We start from the raw sequence: 20,280 nt of genomic DNA on the forward strand, positions 1-20,280 counted from the left end.
CTGTATTTTCTCAACAGACACCACGTGGACTCAGATTTCTTTCCCTTGGACATCTTGGGCTTTGTCTCTAATAAGACCTGTCAACCTCAACATCTCCACTACAAACAGTCAAAGCAAGGCCTTATTTCATATATATATATTTTTATTTTTACTGTATGTTGCAGCATGTTTTCAAACTGTAGTTACCACAGTTTGCATGAAGACATCACATTCTATGCCACCATTTAATCAATCATAGTTTTACATAGTTTATATAATCAGGTCTAACATTTTATTAGACACAAACAAATTATAAACAGTTATTTCTGACGCTATATCAACGTACCTGTTTTAACTCTTGACTATAACTTTGTATTACAGGACAGATTAATAAAATATGAATGAATTATATTTTAGCAATTTTAATAGTAAGTTAGAAATACGCAAAAAAGAAAAAAAAAAGATCAACTAAATGCAAACACAGACACTTAAGCACCACCTCACATACACACACCCATACACCTAGGCCATAATAGGGCCATACAAACAGACGTATCTGGGGCAGTGTTGACTTATATCCCTATGCTAATAAGCATACTAATTCACATAGGGCCTTGAAACTTAAAAAAAAAAAAAAAGAACACACAGACACGAACAGAAACGCACATGCACTATGAGGCAACCCTCCTGCCTTTTCCTAAAGCCCTGTAGACCTCTCTGACAAAGACAGGAGAGTCAAAGTGAGGAAGTTTTTTAAGTGAAAGGAGATTTTATAAATTACTTTTTTATGTCTTTTCTGAGAAGGGAGGAAGATAGGTTAAGTTTGGCTGTAAGCTTATGTAATATGCCTCCATTAAATGCAATGATTGTTACTGAACAACTTATTGTTCCCTAGTTTGGGCTTTATGCTATTCTTGTTCAATAGAATCTCTGACTGACCTGTCTATCCATCCCTAGCCCATGATATTTTTTCTGCCAGGATCTGTGCTGCTTTTTTGAATAACCATTGTCCGTACATACAGGGAAATAACTCTACTGTTTGTGTGGATCAGCTGCTTTTGCAGTGCCGGAGGCGGCTTCTCTTTCAGCTGCACCAGCCATGCTGTATGTCGTAAATCGCACGTCGGCTGACAGCTGTCGTAAAGCTTTTTTTCTTTTTTTCCTGAACGGGGCTGAACGTCATTATTTCCCTCCAGATTGAGCAAAACTCACGTCTACGCTCATAGTTGCAAAAATTATGCATTCAGTTCACAGTTCACAAAAATATGAACGCGTTCATTGAACACTGTTCATTGAACACGTTAATGCACAACACTGAACTCTAGCATTGCTAAAGGTGTTCATGACAAATATTGATTGATGGTGAAAATAAGTTTTAAACAGTGAGTACTAAAACAAAGCAATTTATGTTCATTCTACAAAACCTTATGCTATTACGAGACTAACCTCCAAGAAAAATAAAAATTTCCATGCCCACAAACAACATATGTTTAACTTTAAGTGTGAAAACTATCAGGCAGCAGTAGGAATGATTGTGGGAGATATGAGTGGATGGATGGTGGGCGAAACATCAGACTTTAATCCTTGATTACTGTTACTGCAGTAACAGTATGTTAGACTACTGTTAGTTTTGAGCCCACTCTCATTCTGAGGGTGTTAAATATTGCCATATTGTCAAAGCTGCTGGCATTGCAGAAGGTGCCTTTGGCATTGGTGCCAGTTGATTCTAGTGTTAACCCAATTACAGCAGCATTAGGCGGCATGAGAAAGCTAAACTAACAGTGATATGAAATGAAACAATGAGGGAAAACAGTGATCACACATGGGACAACCCTGTTTGTCACTGCACCTACTCCAAAGGACACCTGGTGCCTACCAGCCTGGCGTAGTCTGATAACACGGCAATTGGATTTCATTATGGGGCATGTTTCAACTGATACAGAGAAAAACAATCCCCTTGCGAACAATTGAATAGTTGTTTTTGTATCGTTTAACTTCACAGAACACTCTTCATTCTTTCCATTCCAGTACTATGTACTTTTGGCCTATATATCTCTGTCTCCATCTTTCTTTCTAGCTCTCTCTCTATCTCTTGATTACACAGCTTTATTGCGGAGAAAAGCAGAGAGCAAATAGCCATTAGAGAACATTTCACTCACCACTTTTACAAATTCAAAATGACAGACCCAGAGATAAGATGCTTGCTTGTGTGTGTGTGTCTGTGTGTGTGTATGTGTGTCTTCCAACCACACTCTCCATCAGCTGTCTATTATCCAAGCCACAGCAGTATAATATATGGAACTACAGCCTGTTAATGGGTGCACACTGTGTGTGTGTGTACGCGTGTGTGTGCGTGCGTGCGTGCGTGCATCTGTGTGTGTGTGCAGAAATCAAAGCTCTGTGTCTAAATGACAACCACATGTAACTGTGTGAGGAGGCGATTGCCCTAGTGTGTGTTTTCTTAAATGACGGACAGGTGGGATGTCTAATCCCATCAGAGAGTTGGTTAGTCGTCCCCTCAGGGCCCGCCTCTGTCTACTGAGTGGGCCTTGATTGGATGATATGATTCTTAAAGTCAGATGGATTGGATTGCTCGAGGCAGAGAACAGTTGAAATGGGCTGAGAGGGAAGGAGGGAGAGTGTGAAACACAGAGAAAAAGATTGCAAGAAGAAATCTGAGAGTGAGAGATGGATGGATGGATGGCATTGCAGGGAGAAAATATACATCTTAGAGAGACTAATAGAGAAAATCTGACACAGTAAGACAGACGGAAGACAGAGGGAGCAGTAACTGTAAATTCAGACAGATTACTTAGCTTGAAGGGAAATGAATATGGATTTAAATAAATGACTCAGCCTGGGGAGATCGTGGGTAAATGGGGTTGAGTGGGTGGTTGAGTTTTGGGACTCCTGTGTTGAGAAAGGGAAGGGGAGTCAAGTGGAAGAGCGCTGTAATAAGCTAAAGGCCCATTCCAGAGTCTAAGTATTTCTTTATGTAGCACTACAACTCATTCTGAAGAAATGAGCTCCAGAGAGCGTTAGAGCCTATGCATCGCAGATGCTTCTTACTGCAACTATAAATCGGTGCTTTGGGTCATTCTTGTCATTCTAGTTTCTGTCTCACTGAGGCACTGGATGGAGCTCAAGTTCAACATCTACAAACAGCTCAACACAACTTACTAATTACTCATGAGAAATACACTGCTTAATACATTTTATTGATAACTGTAGTTTGAGAACTGCCTTCTTCAATGGCTTGTTTGCTTGCAGGTTATTTAGGCGACTTGATTGTTAATTATGTTGTGTTGTTTGCTAGGCATAGATTCATTGGTGGAAAGGTCTGATCAGTTTATCTACACCAAGAAGGAAAATAAATCAGGAGATAAAGTTAAAGACAGGCGTGTATAGCTTCTTTTTTAGTCCATGGGTGCAGGTAAAGGTGGACGTGGTTCTGGTATATTCAAACGTACTGTTTAGTCTTCTTAATGTTGTGATCCCAACTTCCATCAGCACTAGTTACTAAGACTAATTTCTCACTGATTGTTGATTTGCCTGCATTGCGACACTGTGCATCTTAATTAAAAATGACAGCTCACAGGACATGATACATTTGAAAACTTTGTGGTACATGAGGCTGCTAATTTCTGGTAAATTAATAGAACATTTATGATGACCGGACAGCAGGATGAGTAAAGGACTGAGATGAAACCTACCAAATAAGCAGGACCTGCCACTGAAGGCATATGTAAGGACTCAACCTCTGAGCCTGATAAATGGTATCATCTGTCAGTAGATTTATGATATGGGAATTCTCACCTAGCCTTTTTACCACGATACAAAACAATATGAAAACAGTATATGGACTTCAATTTCTCAAACATTGCTGCTGTTAACTGTGGGACAAGTAAAGCCAGAAGTGACAAATATATAACAATAATAATAGGTGGAAGTAAGTGGACTAAGTGACGTTGTTGATGTGGTCTTCTAGTGATAAAATAATAATCACTATCATTAGACATATTTGGATGTGGAAAGCATGTATTATACTTGAGTGTGCATACACTGGCTACACTGGTCTGTCAACACATAAGTTCAATACAAAGTCCAAAAAGGTCCTGGATTATTTCAAGAAATAAAGCCACCCGGGAGGTCTGAAGTATCTTTTAAAGTGATGACAAATGCCTGGTGGCAACAGTTTTAGACTAATTTAATGCAATGTTGCAAAAGCCACAGGTGCCTCGCGACCAACAAGACCATTCCTTTTAAAATCTGACATTCAAGAACAAGCAAAGGTTCCTTTAGGCGATGGAGCTAAAACAGCAGCAGGTGGTTTGACAAGTACACAGTAAGTGGAGCTGTTACACAAGCACTGTGTTCATGCCCATCGTATCGAGACATGGCCATCAATTAACCTCTGCACAAAAGCCAGGATAAAACATGTCATTTCTTCTAAAACAAGCCGGAGGACTGAGGGTCAGAGGTTCCTGCATGCATAATATCCTATTTTAACAGTAGGCACATCATTAAAAGTCTCAGTATGTACTTGTAGTCAAACACATTTTCAGGGGATTCAAATGTGGACTGTAAAGTGTGTACAGTCACACACTTCCGTGCAAAAAACAGTAGGACGTAAAATTGCTTTCTTACAAATATATACAGAATACTTAATAGTTCAATACCACTCGCGCTTTCCTACATATAGCTTCACTTTGTGTTTGTGTGTGTTTGTCCATCATTGCTTTTTAAGTCATAAATGTATGAACAAGAGTCAGTCAGTGCTTTCTGCAAAAAAAACGACTTTAAACAGTTAAGTTCTCGGTTGGGTTGCTGAGAAGTTACAAAAAGTTTCAGCAATTGTCTCTGCGGTGTTGTTTGTGTTATTTGATGAAGATGAGTGCATTTTTTTCCCAGGTCCCAACTGCTGAGATCCACACTTTCACTTTCTCTCCGCTCTTTCTCTGCGGTCCTTCTCCCTCGCTCTCTGTCTCTTCAGTCTTTCCTTGCTAAGCTTCCCCTCTCATTCCCGCTACTGTTTGTCCTGTTCCATCAGTGCAGTGTTTCTTTCTCAGAAACAGAGATTAAATCCATTTTTCAGTGTCCTTAAACCTCCAACTCAGCTGTTTACTTGCAAAAACCCTGCTACACTTGTTTTAAATTTGAAGCTTAATTCTTCAAATTTAGGTTATGACATAATATTGTCGCTATTCCAACATGTGGAACATTTTCTTTATTTTAAACCCAGTGATATACAGTTTCAAGAAATGTTTATGTCCTGCTCTCTCCAGACTGAACGTAAGCAGTTTCTCCAATTTAGAAGTCTTTTCATACTCCATGGGAATGTTAAAATGTGGGTTTTATTTTGCCCTGTTTTTCTTTGTGAACAGTTAGCATTTAATTGAACACCCTCTGTGAAGGAAACAGAGCACAAATCTGTGCTGTACTGTACGAACAGCTCAGAAAAGCTGTGTCACTGAAATACAGATGTTAGTGGGTTTCTTTTTTTCTTTTTTCTCTTTCATGTTATCAAGATCATTTTGTCAAGCTAAAGAATTGCAAAATATAATAGATCCATGAATCCTCTCAGCCAGTTCAGGGACAGGTAATCTCCAGAAAATGTTCTTAAATTGGTTAAAGCTGATATTGCTGTGTACATTACTGTACTTGTGTTTAGTGCGGTAGAAAATTGAAAAGTGCAATGTAATAGCACTGCGGAGTAGCAGCTTAAGAACGGGAGAGAAAAGTTTTCTAGCGGAGCAGAATGGCTAGTGAGAGGGGACGTAATTGAGGGTGGAGAAAAGGGTGGTGAAAGGTTTATCTGAGGTGAGAGTCAATAAATACAATTCAAAGCGGCGTTGTGGAGAATGGGGGTTTTGGCAAAAAAAAATAAAAATGGCTGTCAAAACCCCCTCTTTGAGTTTTACGCTGCAGTTGCACAACATATTTTCAGTGTCTGATCAGCTGTCAGCACTTCGTTTTCTCTGAATTCTAACTTTTGGTGATACATGACATCAATTACTTCTGGATCGTCAGGCAGAACAGACCTGATTGAAGAAAAGTGTAACAGTATAACAGCGTTATGCATTTTACTGATTTACATAATCGTCAGAATTAGAGTAGATAAATGGACATCATCAGATATACTGAAAATGAATTTATAGATTAAAAGACACATTATTAAACAGGAAAAACTGCTGAAACATATCAGAAAGAAAACTATTTACACTGCCATGCCCCTAGCTGTGTGTGTCTGTTATCTTCATGCATTAATTCTCTCTGTGTAGCACTCTCTCCACGTCACCTCTGTGGCAGCTCTCATTAGTCTATTTTGGCTTTTGCTCCACAGCTGCCATGAGACACACACACATACGCACAAATGAAAATACAGTGTAGGGTGTCAATGGGTTAGAAGAGAATTTAATTGGAACAAAAAAGAGGATGGGGTAAAAAAACAAACAAAAAAAAAAACTAAGATTAAAAAAGTGACGAAACCAGAGCTAAAAATAAATGTGCATCTTAATATAAATACACAGAATATTTCTAAACACAAGTTCCTGCCTCAGCATCCAAATGGATGGAAACTGGCTCAGCTGTACATGTATCAGGTTTATTGTCTAATTCTACATACCTCTAATCCAACTTAATTCTATATTTTTGACCAGTCAGGGGTAGCTGTGATCACAACACTGACATATTTAAGTTGGAATGTCAAATTATTTGTTATTAATATCTCTGATTTACACAAACCAATATTAGCATTCATTTGGAGATGTTTGTGTCTTAATTAGATTCTACATGTACGCTTTAGTCAGATGTACGTATCTATGACAGATGTATGTTTATCTCGTTCCTCATGCTGCTTCCTCCTCTCTCTCTTTTTCTGTCTCTATCTGGCTGGCCTCAAACAGATGGGTCCCCCAATATGAGCTGGGTTCTGCTCAGAGTTTGTTCCTGTTAAAAGGATTTTAGGTAGTTAATATAGTGCTGATGTATGTTCAAGAGTTCAAGAGTCATTTTTCCTGAGGTTAGTTTTGATTAGTTATTTGATGCTAGAGAAACAGCATGTGACATCATGTTGATTGGCGGTTTCCATTTACAGCCACTCCGTGAAGCTGTCACGTAGGAACTCAAGATTAGGAAAATAAATAAGAGCAGTGTATAATCCAAAATTCTTTGAAACTGGTGGAGGTAGAGCAGAGCACAGTATTGATCAAATGCTAGCACCAGTAAGTCTACTATTACTTAGGGTAGGGCTACTTTATACACACACACACACACACTCTACACTACCTTCACAATCTACCTGTCTATCACAACCGACATATTAGAATAATTTTTTTTTCCAAGGATGGTTTCTGTTATTTTAGGTAGTTAATATAATGCTTATGTATACTCAAGTGTAATTTTTTCTGATAAGTTTAATTTTAGTTAGTTACTTGACACCTTAGAAACAGCATGTCTCATCATGATGACCACAAGTTGCCATGCCAACAGCTCCGTGAAATGGCTCCATAGAATTGTGGGAGTTGTAATAAATAAATGAATAAGTGAGTAAGCCAGTGAGTCTGGCAGAAGTGTGTGTGTGTGTGTGTGTGTGTGGGGGGGGGGGGGGGGGGCTCCACTCTTGGACTGTACTGCGCAAACTCTGGCTCCAAATGATGATTGCGCCTGTATCCCTGGGAAAATGCCATCAGTTTGGCCAATGCAAGGAAGTGGGGCTGCGTTTCTGTATTTATATACAGTCTATGCTCCAAACTCACAAGGGCGGCACCCACATTCCTGGGTTACTAGGATAATTATGGACAATGACAGGTAGTGGAGACCCTCATCCTTTCTACAGTCTATGATGAAAACAGCTGCAGCCAAGAAGAAACTGAGAGATCAGCAAGAGCAAACCAAAAAATTAAATTTGTGGGCCGGAAAAGCAAAGCAATCTTTTGGGATCTAACAATCAGCTAATTTCATATAGCACGTTTTAATTTGCAGTAATGTCTTTATAAAATGTGCAATTAAAACACATATAACACACAGAACACGGGGCAAAAAAAATAAAATTGAATGCATCTTTCTGAGGTATATCACTTTAAGATATTTTTTTTCTGTGCTGCACATAGAAATTATTAAAATTAAAATTCCAGCAGATTTAAAGTTCCAAAACTATGTCCCCATGGACCAAAGCTAAATTTCCTTTGCGATATTCATTTTAGAAATGATAGACTTGAACAATGGCTACAGACGTGGTTCAAGCAGAACTATTGTGCTTCCGTCCCGACTTCTGCTGTCTTATACCTTCATTGGAAACCAAACCCTGTCGCACTAACTGTGCCGTTTTCACACTGATTTACACCTGGAAAATAAAAAAGGATTTGAAGAAATAGTTTGAGGCACCAACGGTCTAACATCCCTTTGATGTTAACAAGCGGTAAATCAGGTTTCAGAGAGAGAGGGGAAGATGAAGAGGGAGACGGTGCAATGAGGGGGGAGGGGGAGGTGGAGACAAAAGAAAAAGAGCGGGTCAAGACAGGGAAATGGTGGATGTTGAGGGAGATGTAAAGAAAGTTAAAGAACGAAAAAGAGAAATTTAAAAGAGGAAGGAGACAGGTGAAGGCTCGGGCTTCTTTCCTTTTATGTTAGAAGAGCGGAAGCAAAGAGAAGAAAGTTAAACCGAAAAGAAATTAAAAGGTGAGAGCAGATAGAGGAAGAATGGTTTTGCTCAGATGTACAAAATGTTAGCCTCTTTTGAGATCAAAGAATTTGGTAAGGAAGGCAGAAAAAAAGTCCGTATCAAATGTGAGTGGGTCTTGTGTGTGCTTGTTCATGCTTAGGAGGGAAAAGGAACATTCTGTAGTGAGCTTGATCTGGTGTGAGCTCGACAATAATTAGCTAGAACCTGAAATAAAATCTCAAATACCTTCAAATTGTTGCCAAATGTGGCTTCCTCAGAAACATGTTTTTAGGGTAATAAGCATCAATCAACACATAACACTAATGACTAACAGTCTATGTTACTGATCCAGAAATTGTCTATACATTCACCTATCCACACACCTGACACACAGCCTGTTTATGAGCATGCAAAAACAACCAAACTGAAATTAATGGCAACTCTTTAATTAGCTACATATACAGAAAATGGGAGTCTTAATGACCATGTGCCACAGATAAAGCACATTCCCCTGCACAGGATTGCCATCCAGTTATGTGCTTGGTCTGAACATCAGCACGCAAACCATGTGCCATGACCATTCCACTGGAGTCATATTTTTGACTCATTCAGAAAGGGAAAACTTTCTCCCTGTGCCTGCACGGGTTCTCTACGGGTGCAGCAGCTTCCTCCAAATACATGCTTGTAAACATTGTTGGTAAAATTCTTAAATGGCTGTAGCTGTCCATGTGAGTGTGATTGGCTGTTTATGTCTCTGGTGACCTGTCCAGGATACTCTGCCTCCCCCTCAGTAGTAGCTGGCATAGGCATAAAATACAATGTAATTTCTAGGAGACAAGCTTGGAATCTGAGGTGGGCCTGAGTGTAAGAAAGGAGTGAATCCAGTGTATAGAAATTGGCAGGTTTACAAAAGAAAGTGGACCGGTGTGGAAAAACACAGAGGCCGCCGGAAACAGCCAGAGTATGTGAGACAGAAAGTTGGACAAAAGGAGCCAAATGCTAAATGTAAGGTCGAGAGTGAAACGGGAACGGGTAAGGAGACAGAATGAGCTGCGCGGAACTTGTGTGGCATGGAGAGATGAATGAGAGTGTGGGAAGGGGGAGGATAAGTGTAGGGTAAAGAAAGAGGGGTTGTAGACGTTGTATACTTGCCAGAAACGGATGAACGGCTGCAGAAAATATAAAACGAATCAGAAATATGTGTGGGAAGGGCAGGAAATAATACAGTGAGAGAGAAAGAAACAGGATGACAATAAATGTACTCAACACAGTCCTGTAGCATTCATTCATTCATCTTCTGTACCCGCTTATTCCTGTTAAGGGTCGCGGGGGTCTGCTGGAGCCTATCCCAGCTGTCATTGGGCAAGAGGCAGGGTACACCCTGGACATGCAAACTCCACACAGAAAGGCCCAGTCGGCCCATGGATTCAAACCCAGGACCTTCTCGCTGTGAGGCATCAGTGCTAACCACCTCGCCACTGTGCCACCCAGTCCTGTAGCAGTTGGCATTATTAGATATTGACAGTCATTACAGATTTTTGCACATTGTAGTGAACTATTTGAACAAAATTACATTTTCTGTCAACAGTAAAAATCGATTTTTTTTTTAGCATTTGACTGTCTAATTGACATAACAGCAGGATATGTATAACACAGACATACACACATGTAGCCACAACAGTAATTTAGAAACCCATGACATTATGCCCACATTGGTTTATGATCAGTTCCCTCCTTGTATGAAGACATTGTTGATAAAACATGTGAGTCAGTTTGTCCAAAATAATGTCAACTCAATCAGTCACACAGTCACACATGTGAGGAGGGTTCAAGGGAGACTGAATAAAATCCATTTCCATTGCTCTGCCTGTCACATTGTCTGTAAGGGCCCTTTCTGAATTGCAACCATAATAATTTTCTGTCTACATGCATATTTTTGCACTTCAGTATTAATTTAATTTGAATAATACTGTTCTAAAACTAGATATTTGTGTTTCCACATAACAGAAGTTTTTTGTGGATACTGAGTAACATTCAGATTCAGGGTTACTGAAGCTGTGTAAAAGGTTCATAAAAGAACTCTTGCAGGAGAACTTGTATGAATCAAAGTAATTATACTAATGCTGTTAAATTAATGTGATTTACTGGTTTTAGATTGTTATGTGCAGCACTTTTAATACATTTGTTCAGATTAGTGGAGGTGACAAGAGATTCCTGAGTATTCTCAAACATAAATGCCACTAATGTGGCAGAAAGAAGCATATTATTAACCTTTCTTTATAGGTCACATTACAAAACAGTCTTCAAAAGTGCTTTCCAAGGTGAATTAAAAAGTTAACAGTCGGTGACAAATATCTTATTTGCTGCAAGAGCGTAAATATATTTGTTTCAGTTAAAGCTGTTAAAATGTTTACATGAATGTTGTCCCAAACCATAGTCTGTATATAAATATGGACAGTGTGTCCCCACTCCCTAGCCTAGACAGTATAAAGAAGGACAGTGGAACTGCCAAAAGTGAAGCCAAAGCAAGTAGAGCTCCCCCTGGTGACTGGCTGCAGTATAGGTCATAAGCTCCACCTCCTCCATGTTAGCGGAAGCGACTTGGGCCAAGCTAAAACACTAAAATTCACATCAGATTTTTTTTCAAGGATGCTTTCTGTAATTTTAGGTAGTTAGGTGTAACGTTTTGGATAAGTTTCGTTTTAGTTAGTTATTCAACGCTATAGAAACAGGATGTGACAAAATGGCGATCACCAGTTGCCATGCCAACTGCTCCGTAAAAGCAGTCCCCAACGCTAGGAAGTGGGGACACATTGTCTATATTTATACAATCTATGGGCCAAACTAATGCTACTTTCCCGGGGAAACGCTTTACATGAGAGCTTCATGAGGTCACATACTTTTGCTATATCGTCAAATAGCTAACTAAAACATTTGAACATGCATCAGCATTATACTAACTACCTAAAAAGAGAGAAACTATATTTAAAAAAAATGATTTGCCATGTATTTTTGGTGTTTTGGTTTGTCCCTTCTACTAAAATGGAGGACATGGAACTTATGACCTATACTGCAGCCAGTCACCAGGGGGAGCTCTATATGCTTTTGGCTTCACTTTAGAGGAGCTGTTCTGCTGTCAATATTTATACACTCTATGTCCCAAACTCGACCTAACTAATTTTCTCATTTTTTTCTCTTTTCAGGTTTCCCCAAACTGTGACCAGGTTTTTGTGAACGGTAAGGAAAAGCGTGGGCGACAGTCTTTGGCAGTCAACTTCACCTACCTGCACCTATCTGCTCAGCTGCATCTCAACGTCTGGGTGCCCAAGCTCCCCCTGCAGATAGACGTGTCGGATACTGAGCTGAGCCAGGTCAAGGGCTGGAGGGTGCCCATCATCACCAACAAGAGGTAATTTACCTGTCTGACCTTCAGAGAATGAGAGAGGGAGAATACAGTGAAGGATGTAAGCCTTCGTACCAGTTTCTTTCTCAAAATGTATTTCACATATAGCCTGCAGATTCATGATGCCTGTCCTCTGTTTCCATCGAATAATTCCTTTTATTTTGAAAAGAAAGATATTTGAATGCCAACATTCATCAGTAAAGGTAACATAAACATCAGCAGCACTTGTTGTGAGACCAGAGCGCAGAAATGTGGGGAGATTTTTTTCTGCATTCTGTATTCTCATGTCTGGTTACTATACAGGGCCCCAGATAATGTAACAATCCTATAGTTTTAGGCATCAGGAATGTTATTTCAACTTTGTCTCGGAGGAAATAGGCTTTGTTTGTAATTTTGGCATGGTGGATGGGCCTAAATACCCATGAGCCTCAAGTGATATTGTCAGCAGGAATAGGTCAGTCAGAGCAGCGTTTTCAAAAAGTTGCTACAGCTGGGAACAAAACACACAGCCATAGGTGTTGAATTTATTCACAGTCGAACAAAAATTTGAAAGTAAACTGATTTAAGCTGCAGTTGTGTATTCAGTTTTCTTGATACTGTTAGATAACATAAACATAACAGACTTAAAGAAACAGTATGTAAGAAATGTATTTCAATTAATCATAAAATGGCCCTGATATGTCACTAGACATGAAGAAATCATGTTCATTTCAAATACTTGAGGCGCGGTATGAGGCGCCACCCTCAAGCTATCTACTAATCACGAAGTCAGTAGAGTTTCGTCTTCCGGGTTGCCAGCTCTGCTCTAGTTACCACAGCTGCAGCTACGAACGTGTCGGATAAAACATGTATAACGTTACTAAACCTAAAAGACCTCGTTATGAATCCGAAATACGTCGTGACAAAGTCCGGAATGGCATGGAATTGACCCTCGACTTTTGGATGCTATATTCTACCATGTTTGTTGGTATAGGCTAAAAGCCCCGTGCTTCCGTACATATAGACAGTGGATTTTCCATGGTCGCCCGTGCTAAATGCGTTCATAAAAAGCTTTATATTGCACCACTAGCAGGGTATGAAAACAATCTATGTTCCAACTGAAATGTGGTATTACAGTACATCTTTATGAAATATTTGGCTAATCGCTATAGGTAAATTTTTGCGATACATAATTACTTCGCAAAACATCTCTCATGAAGCATAAACTTTATTAACAGAAAAAAAAAACTTGCTGTGTAGGACTCGTCACTTGCCATTGGAAGCTCCTTGTAGCAGCCTACGTTCCTGCTGGATCCTGCAGCTTAGCTGGCAACCTCGAGTCAGGGGGGAGGCTGAGGGGATACACCGTTCTACAGTATTTTGAAAGTGATTGCAGTACCAGTTTTGGCCACAATCCTACATACTGTTCCTTTAAGCTGTGTGATTGAATGCACAGTTTTAATTTTTTAGTTAGTTTCATCTCAGGAAATCACATATTGCTAATCTTGGTTTTATCTGTGACGGTTTTATGCTGATCCAAGCTGTAGATGTGCTTCAGAGTTTGTCAACTGAGATAATGGGACTTTTACTGTTACAGCTCCACCCACCTGTACCAATCTTAAAAATTTTAGGGAAGGAAGGAGGTGGCCTGGTCTGATGTATCACGTTTTCTTTGACATGATGTGGATGTCCAGGTGTGTTTGTGTATCGATCATATGGGGAATATATGACAACAAGATACAAGGAACATCCTCCTGCCATTGCCAAAGGGCAATCTGATATAAGTTTTTAAACTACAAAATGCATCGCAAGCTGTCAATCGAACCCCAACGGTATGACTTAAGATATAATAAACAGATGTATTTTTCAAAATAAATATCACATTTTTTTTATTACATGCAAAGCAAATTGGTTCCTTGAGGAACAGAACAAGTCAACCATTTTAGTTTGAATCAATCAATGGCCGACAAGGGGAAATTCCACTTAGCACTAGTACATGGACTGAGCTTACCTGTATACCTATTAAACTTTAGTTACAGTCGTTGTATTCAAAATGAATGCAATTGATGCTGAAGTTGTAACTCGGGAGTGCATGAACAGATCCAAATGCACAAAGTGACAGCTAAACTGAATGTGTGAAAGATGCCACTGTTGTAAAGTTACAAACAATCAAACAGTAAGATAATCGGCTCCAGCTTTTGCAGTACTCTGTAGGTATACTTGTTTTATATACTTATACTTCTTTATCTACAGCCCTTTGTTTATGCATTCTTTCTACTTGAAAATGTGGTTGATTCATACCTTTTTTTTTCAACTGAAGGAACTGAGTAAAAGACACGGCATGTTATTTTATTTTACGTTAGATCTTATATATTATATATATATATATATATATATATATATATAACATATTTCTGCAAATAAGAGAGTAAAAAGACAGTGAGACAAGTTCCTCTTGAATGGTGCATGTCTTCTTCTCCCTGTAGGCATGTTGGTAGGTGTCCATATGTGGTTGAGATTTTATTGAATAGAGCAGTTGATGGCACACAATGTTCTAGCGAGTGTATAATTTCCTATGAGGTAAAGGTCTGTCCGGCTATTCTGGTGACAATTATTATGGTTTTAGCATCACTATCGCTGAATGCAAATATACATAATCTAGAAAGGGAGACAACACAAGTGGGTGTACCAGTTAAAGGGTGTTTGTGTTTGTCAGTTTATAGTTTATGTGCTATTTTGAGATGCTTTGTGTGAAAGAAGGGAGGAGGGTGAAGTCATGATAATACAGAGAGAAGGTCTGGAGGACAGCAGGCACTTCTCATTGTTTATCCTGCAATAGGAAAATATCAAGTGAATGTTATACAGTGGAAATTAATTATTGTAAAGATGTCTAAACTAATTCTTTGCTGTTGTGGAGCATTGGTCTCTGCGTGGCCTCTGCTTTCTAGGTTTTTCTATTTGCTTATGTACATAGTTTTTTTCCCCATCTGTATTTGTTCTGCCGGCTATCACATTTAATCATATATCTTAGCTGAATGAAATCATACATTCGATGTAACAGCTACGCGAGGATGCAGCCGGTGCAGCAGTACACCCATCACACATGTAGTAAAAGTCACATTTGTTCTCAGCTGTGCATAAATACAAAAAATAATCCTGTTTACAGAATCCGGCAGAGGCAAGAAGTCACCTGATTTAAACCTGCAGCCTCCTACTTAGACTTTTACTGAAATTCAGAGTCGTAGTGGGGAAATGTTTCCGAAGCTCAGATTTTAATAACAGCATGCACCTCCTGAGCTGAAACCCACTCACTCAGTTGACAGTCAACTAAAATAAGCATTTGCCCTTTCCTTCTCAGATCATGAAATCACTGTTCTCACTGTCATGTGTGTGTGTTTTTTGTTTCTCTGCACATACCTGCATGTATGCTTCTGCGCATCTGTGCTGAATTGTGCCTTTTGTACGTGTGATGGCATGCGGACACGCGTGAGTGTGTGTGCATGGTCATTTGTGTGTGCGTGTTTGCGTTTGTTCCTATTCCCCATCTTGCCACCCCTCTATTCTGTTCTACTGAGACTATTTTTCAATTTTGCCAATTTTTGCTCAGATAGCCACCAAGCCGTGTGCACAGACACACACACACACACCTCCATCTCCCCTAACTACTATCTCCCAAAGTGAAACACAAGCACTATTAGGCGCACACTCTCACACAGACACAGTGTGTGCCGCGGCTGGGGCACTGGGAAATGGAAAGAGAATTCCTGTAATATTACCTGGGCTTCACAGGTACTGGGGCAGTTTTGAGATACAGACTGTGTGTGTACATCCTTGTGTGAATGTATGAACCTGTGTGGGCCTGCCCGCATGTGGTACTGGGTAGATATTCCACAGAGGGAGGCAGAGACGAAAGAATTTCTGTTTATATGTGCACATCTGAGAGAGAAAAATAGATCATCTTGGGAGAGATGGGAGAGAGGTTTTCTGTTCTAACACGCGTCTTCAGATTTATTGTATTTCTTTGTTTTGGGTTGGTCATTTAGCCACCTTAGTTTTGAAATTACATAAAGTATTACTTTAAATTATTCAGTCATTAGTTTTTAACACAGATGTGTGCTTTACTGGCATATGTATAGCAGCAACAAATGGAACATTTGGATTGTTACCGCACACTGTCAAACCACTGCTGTGTTTTTTTGACTTCAACAAATTAAAAAAGGTTTAAAAGCAGTATGATGTGCAGCTGCTGTTCTCAGTGTCTTTTTTTGCTTTACAGAAGTGCATTTTGGAAATTAAAACTATAAAGAATAAAAGATTAATTAACCTTTCCAGCCAAATCAACTGTTCTACTTTACTTTTTTAAAGTTGTCACTGTCAAGAAAAGCAACTTTGTAAAGGTCCTATATCAGACACATTTATAACAAGTTAACATAAGTGTTAAATGTTTCCTGAATGTGTATTTGAAGTTTCAGCTCAAAATTCCTCACAGATCATTCAGTCTACCACCACTATATATCCCAGGTTTTAGCCCTGTTCCAAACGGGCTGTTTCAGTGTCTGTGGCGGTGAAAGCAAATGAGCTGCTTCTGCCCACATCCTTTTCTAGATGAGGCCTGTCCCTCTCCTGTGTTTGCAACGGATACCCCAGCGCAAATGAGACAAGAGAACCAGCATGACTTGTAAACAATTCAGCTGTACTACCACTCCATGACAGGGCTTATCCCATTATAAAATCACAAAGTGCTGCAGACCTAAATGGCTTTTCAGATACATTGTCTTTGAATAATGGAAGAAGGAGAGAAGCACGGGGTGGTCTTTCCTCATATTTGCTCAGTCTGAAAACACACTAGGGATAACTATTTTTAAGCACAACATTTTTGTAATATATTGGTTTTGGCTAAGAGATATGATATGCAGTTTTTGAAAAAGTTGCCACAAAGATAATATTACAAAAGAATGGCACATGGGTCAGCTATATTCAAAATAAGTTGTTCACAAAGGCCTAATAAATCGCCTAATAAATGCAACATTACAGGTAAAGTGTCTTAAAAGTGTTCCACATGGATTAAAAACTGAAGTGTTTCTTCTTTGCCTGAAAGTGTAGCCTGGAGCAGAGATTATTCAGTAGATTAACTTGGAGTGAGTGTAGAGTATAAAGGGGCATTTAAGAACCAGATAATCTCACCTTCTCATCATTATTTTTTCTTTCGCTCTCATTTATCGCTTTTCTTTCCAGACCTACCAGAGACAGTGAAGATGACGAGGATGATGACAGGAAGGGCAAAGGCTGCACCCTACAGGTATTTTTTGATTGGTTTTCATATCACAGTTTTAAAGGGAGTGTCTTAATCCTTTCTTTTTTAATACAATGTCAGTATCCCACAGTGAGAGCTGTCCTGCTAGATGCAGAGGACTCGTTGTATGTTCATCTTTTCCTAAATATGACTTTCTTCTTGAATTTTCAGTACCAGTATGCTTTGGTGCGCGTCCTCACCCATTTTGTCGCAGAACCCTCTGACCCAGGAGGAGAGATGGTCTACATGTTGGGTGCCGACTGGCAAGCTGATATCACTCATTTGGTTTTGGATCAGCTAAAGGTAGGCCTGCACACGTGCTCGCATATACTTCATCATGCGCAAACTGAATAGTGTGACATATTGGCATGTTAACTCATTTGAGAGTTAGATGAGATGATCAATACCACTTTCATGTCTGTGCATTAAGTATATATAGACATATGTAGCGAGAGACAGAAGGAGATTAGCCTAGCTTACCTACCTGCATGGTGTTTCTTGTTTGTTAGCCCTGTACAAAAACATTAATGTAAAAAAATTAAGATTATGTCATTGGAAAGCAGTAACCGTTTCCATAATAACAAAAATATATATTTTTTTCATTGACTACTGTTCCTGTGTTCCACAGGTAGAACATCCTCACATTGTGAGACTAATAGACGGACCGATCATAATGGGGCGAGACTTGGGGATCACTTCTATACAGGTGTGTACTACTTCTTTTAGCATCACTAAGTGTGTGATCCTGTCTATTCTCTTTCATGTTAATTTAACTACCAAACCACAAACAACCCACTGTCCTTGTGGAATTATCTATACTTACCATGCTATCCAGCAAATGGAACAAACTTAAATAAAAATAAAAATACATACATAAATGAGAACGTTTCCATGTCGATGTGAGTTCCTTTGATTCTACCTAAACTTTTAAGTTTAGAACAACCTCTTGTATGAACCACTGACTAAGTGCAAAGCTCCCCAGAGTTTAAACACTCCACATTAACAAAGCATTTATTGCATTTTGGATGACAAATCCAGAGAAAGGCAATTGAAATGCCCGATTATGTCAAGTGCGGTGTAATCTGACACTTCACAGTTCAGCCATAAGCACGGTGCTGATGTAAACCCTACACGCTTCATGTTCCTGTACTCCTAAGACTCCCCTGCTAGCTCGTTACACAATTAGGCACAATTAACTGTTGGATTTGGCCCTGACATCTCAGTGTGACGTTCAGCACTTATACACATACACACAGTGAACACACTCGTGCACTTGTGCTGAATTCCAATAAGCCTGGCCATTGTAACTTAATGTGACAGTGGAGGACAGTCCTGTGGCTCAGTGTCCTAAATCACTCGTATACTAAAGCAAAGCTAAAGCAAAACCAGTAAATATGCTGCAGTCATGGTTCGTGCGGTCTTTGGTATATTCTGTCGCTTATGTTCAGGCAGATATACCATGTAAATAATTATTTACATGACTTAAAGTCAAATATCATTCTATGTGTCTATATTGTTATAGTTGCTCTGAGGAGTGTGTTGTGCTTGTTAAAAGGATGGGAGGATAGCTTGGGGATTTTGGGGAACAGCTGAGTGTGTTAGCATCCATCCAACTGGGGGGTTCTGTATTCATGTAGGCATACACAGGCACATGTGTACAGATGTGTGCATATAGTATACAGCTGTGCACTGTTTGGGAGCCAGGAGAGAGAATCTTCGTCGACAGCTGTCATTTGATAGTTTGACATTTAAATTTTACCCCCCCAGCTCACCCCCCGCTCTCTCTCTCACCAAGCCTCTCCTCTTCCTCTCTTTCTCGTCGTCCGTCTTTCCTCCCCGCCAATCCAGTCTCTCTTTCCCACTCTCTTATTCTCTGTCGGTCTTGAAGAGCAATCCCAGAGCCGTCAATCACTGCATTTTGTTACCTTGCTGAGGGTGGGATTGAGTTTGACGCCCCGACACGTTTGCTGAAAGATTTTCTTTGTACACCAATCTGATCTGCCTGTCCTCCTGTCGCCGGGCGGAGTAGTACACTACAGCACGGGGGCTCCTAATCTCTATCACTGTCTGTCTGTTGCTCCCTCTCACCATCTGTACCCACATCTCTTTCGTGTTCCTTCTTTCTGCCCCCTCTCACTTTCTGTCCTCCTCTATTTGTCATTGTCTCTCCCCCTCTGACACCCACTCCATTTCTTTCTCTCTCGCTTGCTCACCACCTCACACACTCTCTCTTCATCTTTTCACTCTCTTTTAGTTTTAGTCTTTCCGTTGTGTGGGCCTTTTTGTCTTAGGTGATGCTGACACATTGGAGCACAGCTGGGAGCCAGAAGGGAACACTGTGTGTGTGTGTGTGTGTGTGTGTGTGTGTGTGTGTGTGTGTACACGTTTCCATTACTTAGCGTGTGATGTGGAATGACAACACCAGTGTTTCTAAACCTGCATTTTCCTGACACAGACAATATAAGTGTCACCAGCTTTTCAAAGTCTGTGTGTGTGTGTTTGAGACATACTGTGAAGAGTGTAGATGTGTCTCGCTTGATGAGTCTGTGTGTTAGCTTCCTAACTTATTGCCACGTTGTCTCTGCACCACTGACCATGTTAAACAATTCACTGTCATCTATAAAATTAAAAATATCAATAACCATAACAATAAACTGTTGTCTGCCTGTTTAGTCTACACAGTCTATAAAGCACAGAATTCTGGATATCTCAGACAGTAGAGCATCCAACTTTTAATCTGAAGTTCCAGGGTCCCTGTTCAGGCGATAGCATGTTACTGCATTATATGCCACTGCATGCGGAGATCAAGTGCCCTTGAACAAGGTACCACTGGTCTGTGTGTGCTCTGTGTGTGTACCAACGGACTGGTTAAATGCAGAGAACCAGTTTCTTTGCTAATTAAATATTAAACATGTACTTCCTAAATGCCGACTTTATGAAACACAACCTGTCTTTCTGTCACCA

General features: G+C 39.8%; 1 protein-coding gene across 1 annotated transcript in view; it reads left to right on the top strand.

The window, feature by feature from the left end:
- The window catches only part of LOC311493271 (transmembrane protein 132C), a gene marked incomplete at its 5' end in the record, with an annotated part of 234,108 nt that overhangs the window by 205,970 nt on the left and 7,858 nt on the right, over positions 1 to 20,280 (top strand). The window contains 4 exons of the mRNA XM_084551833.1: positions 11,845 to 12,050; positions 17,259 to 17,322; positions 17,488 to 17,619; positions 17,945 to 18,022. Coding sequence (XP_084407959.1) covers positions 11,845 to 12,050; positions 17,259 to 17,322; positions 17,488 to 17,619; positions 17,945 to 18,022 — 480 coding nt within the window. The remainder of the gene's footprint in view (positions 1 to 11,844; positions 12,051 to 17,258; positions 17,323 to 17,487; positions 17,620 to 17,944; positions 18,023 to 20,280) is intronic.

The sequence above is a fragment of the Chelon labrosus genome, assembly GCF_963514085.1.
Source record: "Chelon labrosus genome assembly, chromosome: 9".
NCBI classification, from domain to species: Eukaryota; Metazoa; Chordata; class Actinopteri; order Mugiliformes; family Mugilidae; genus Chelon; species Chelon labrosus.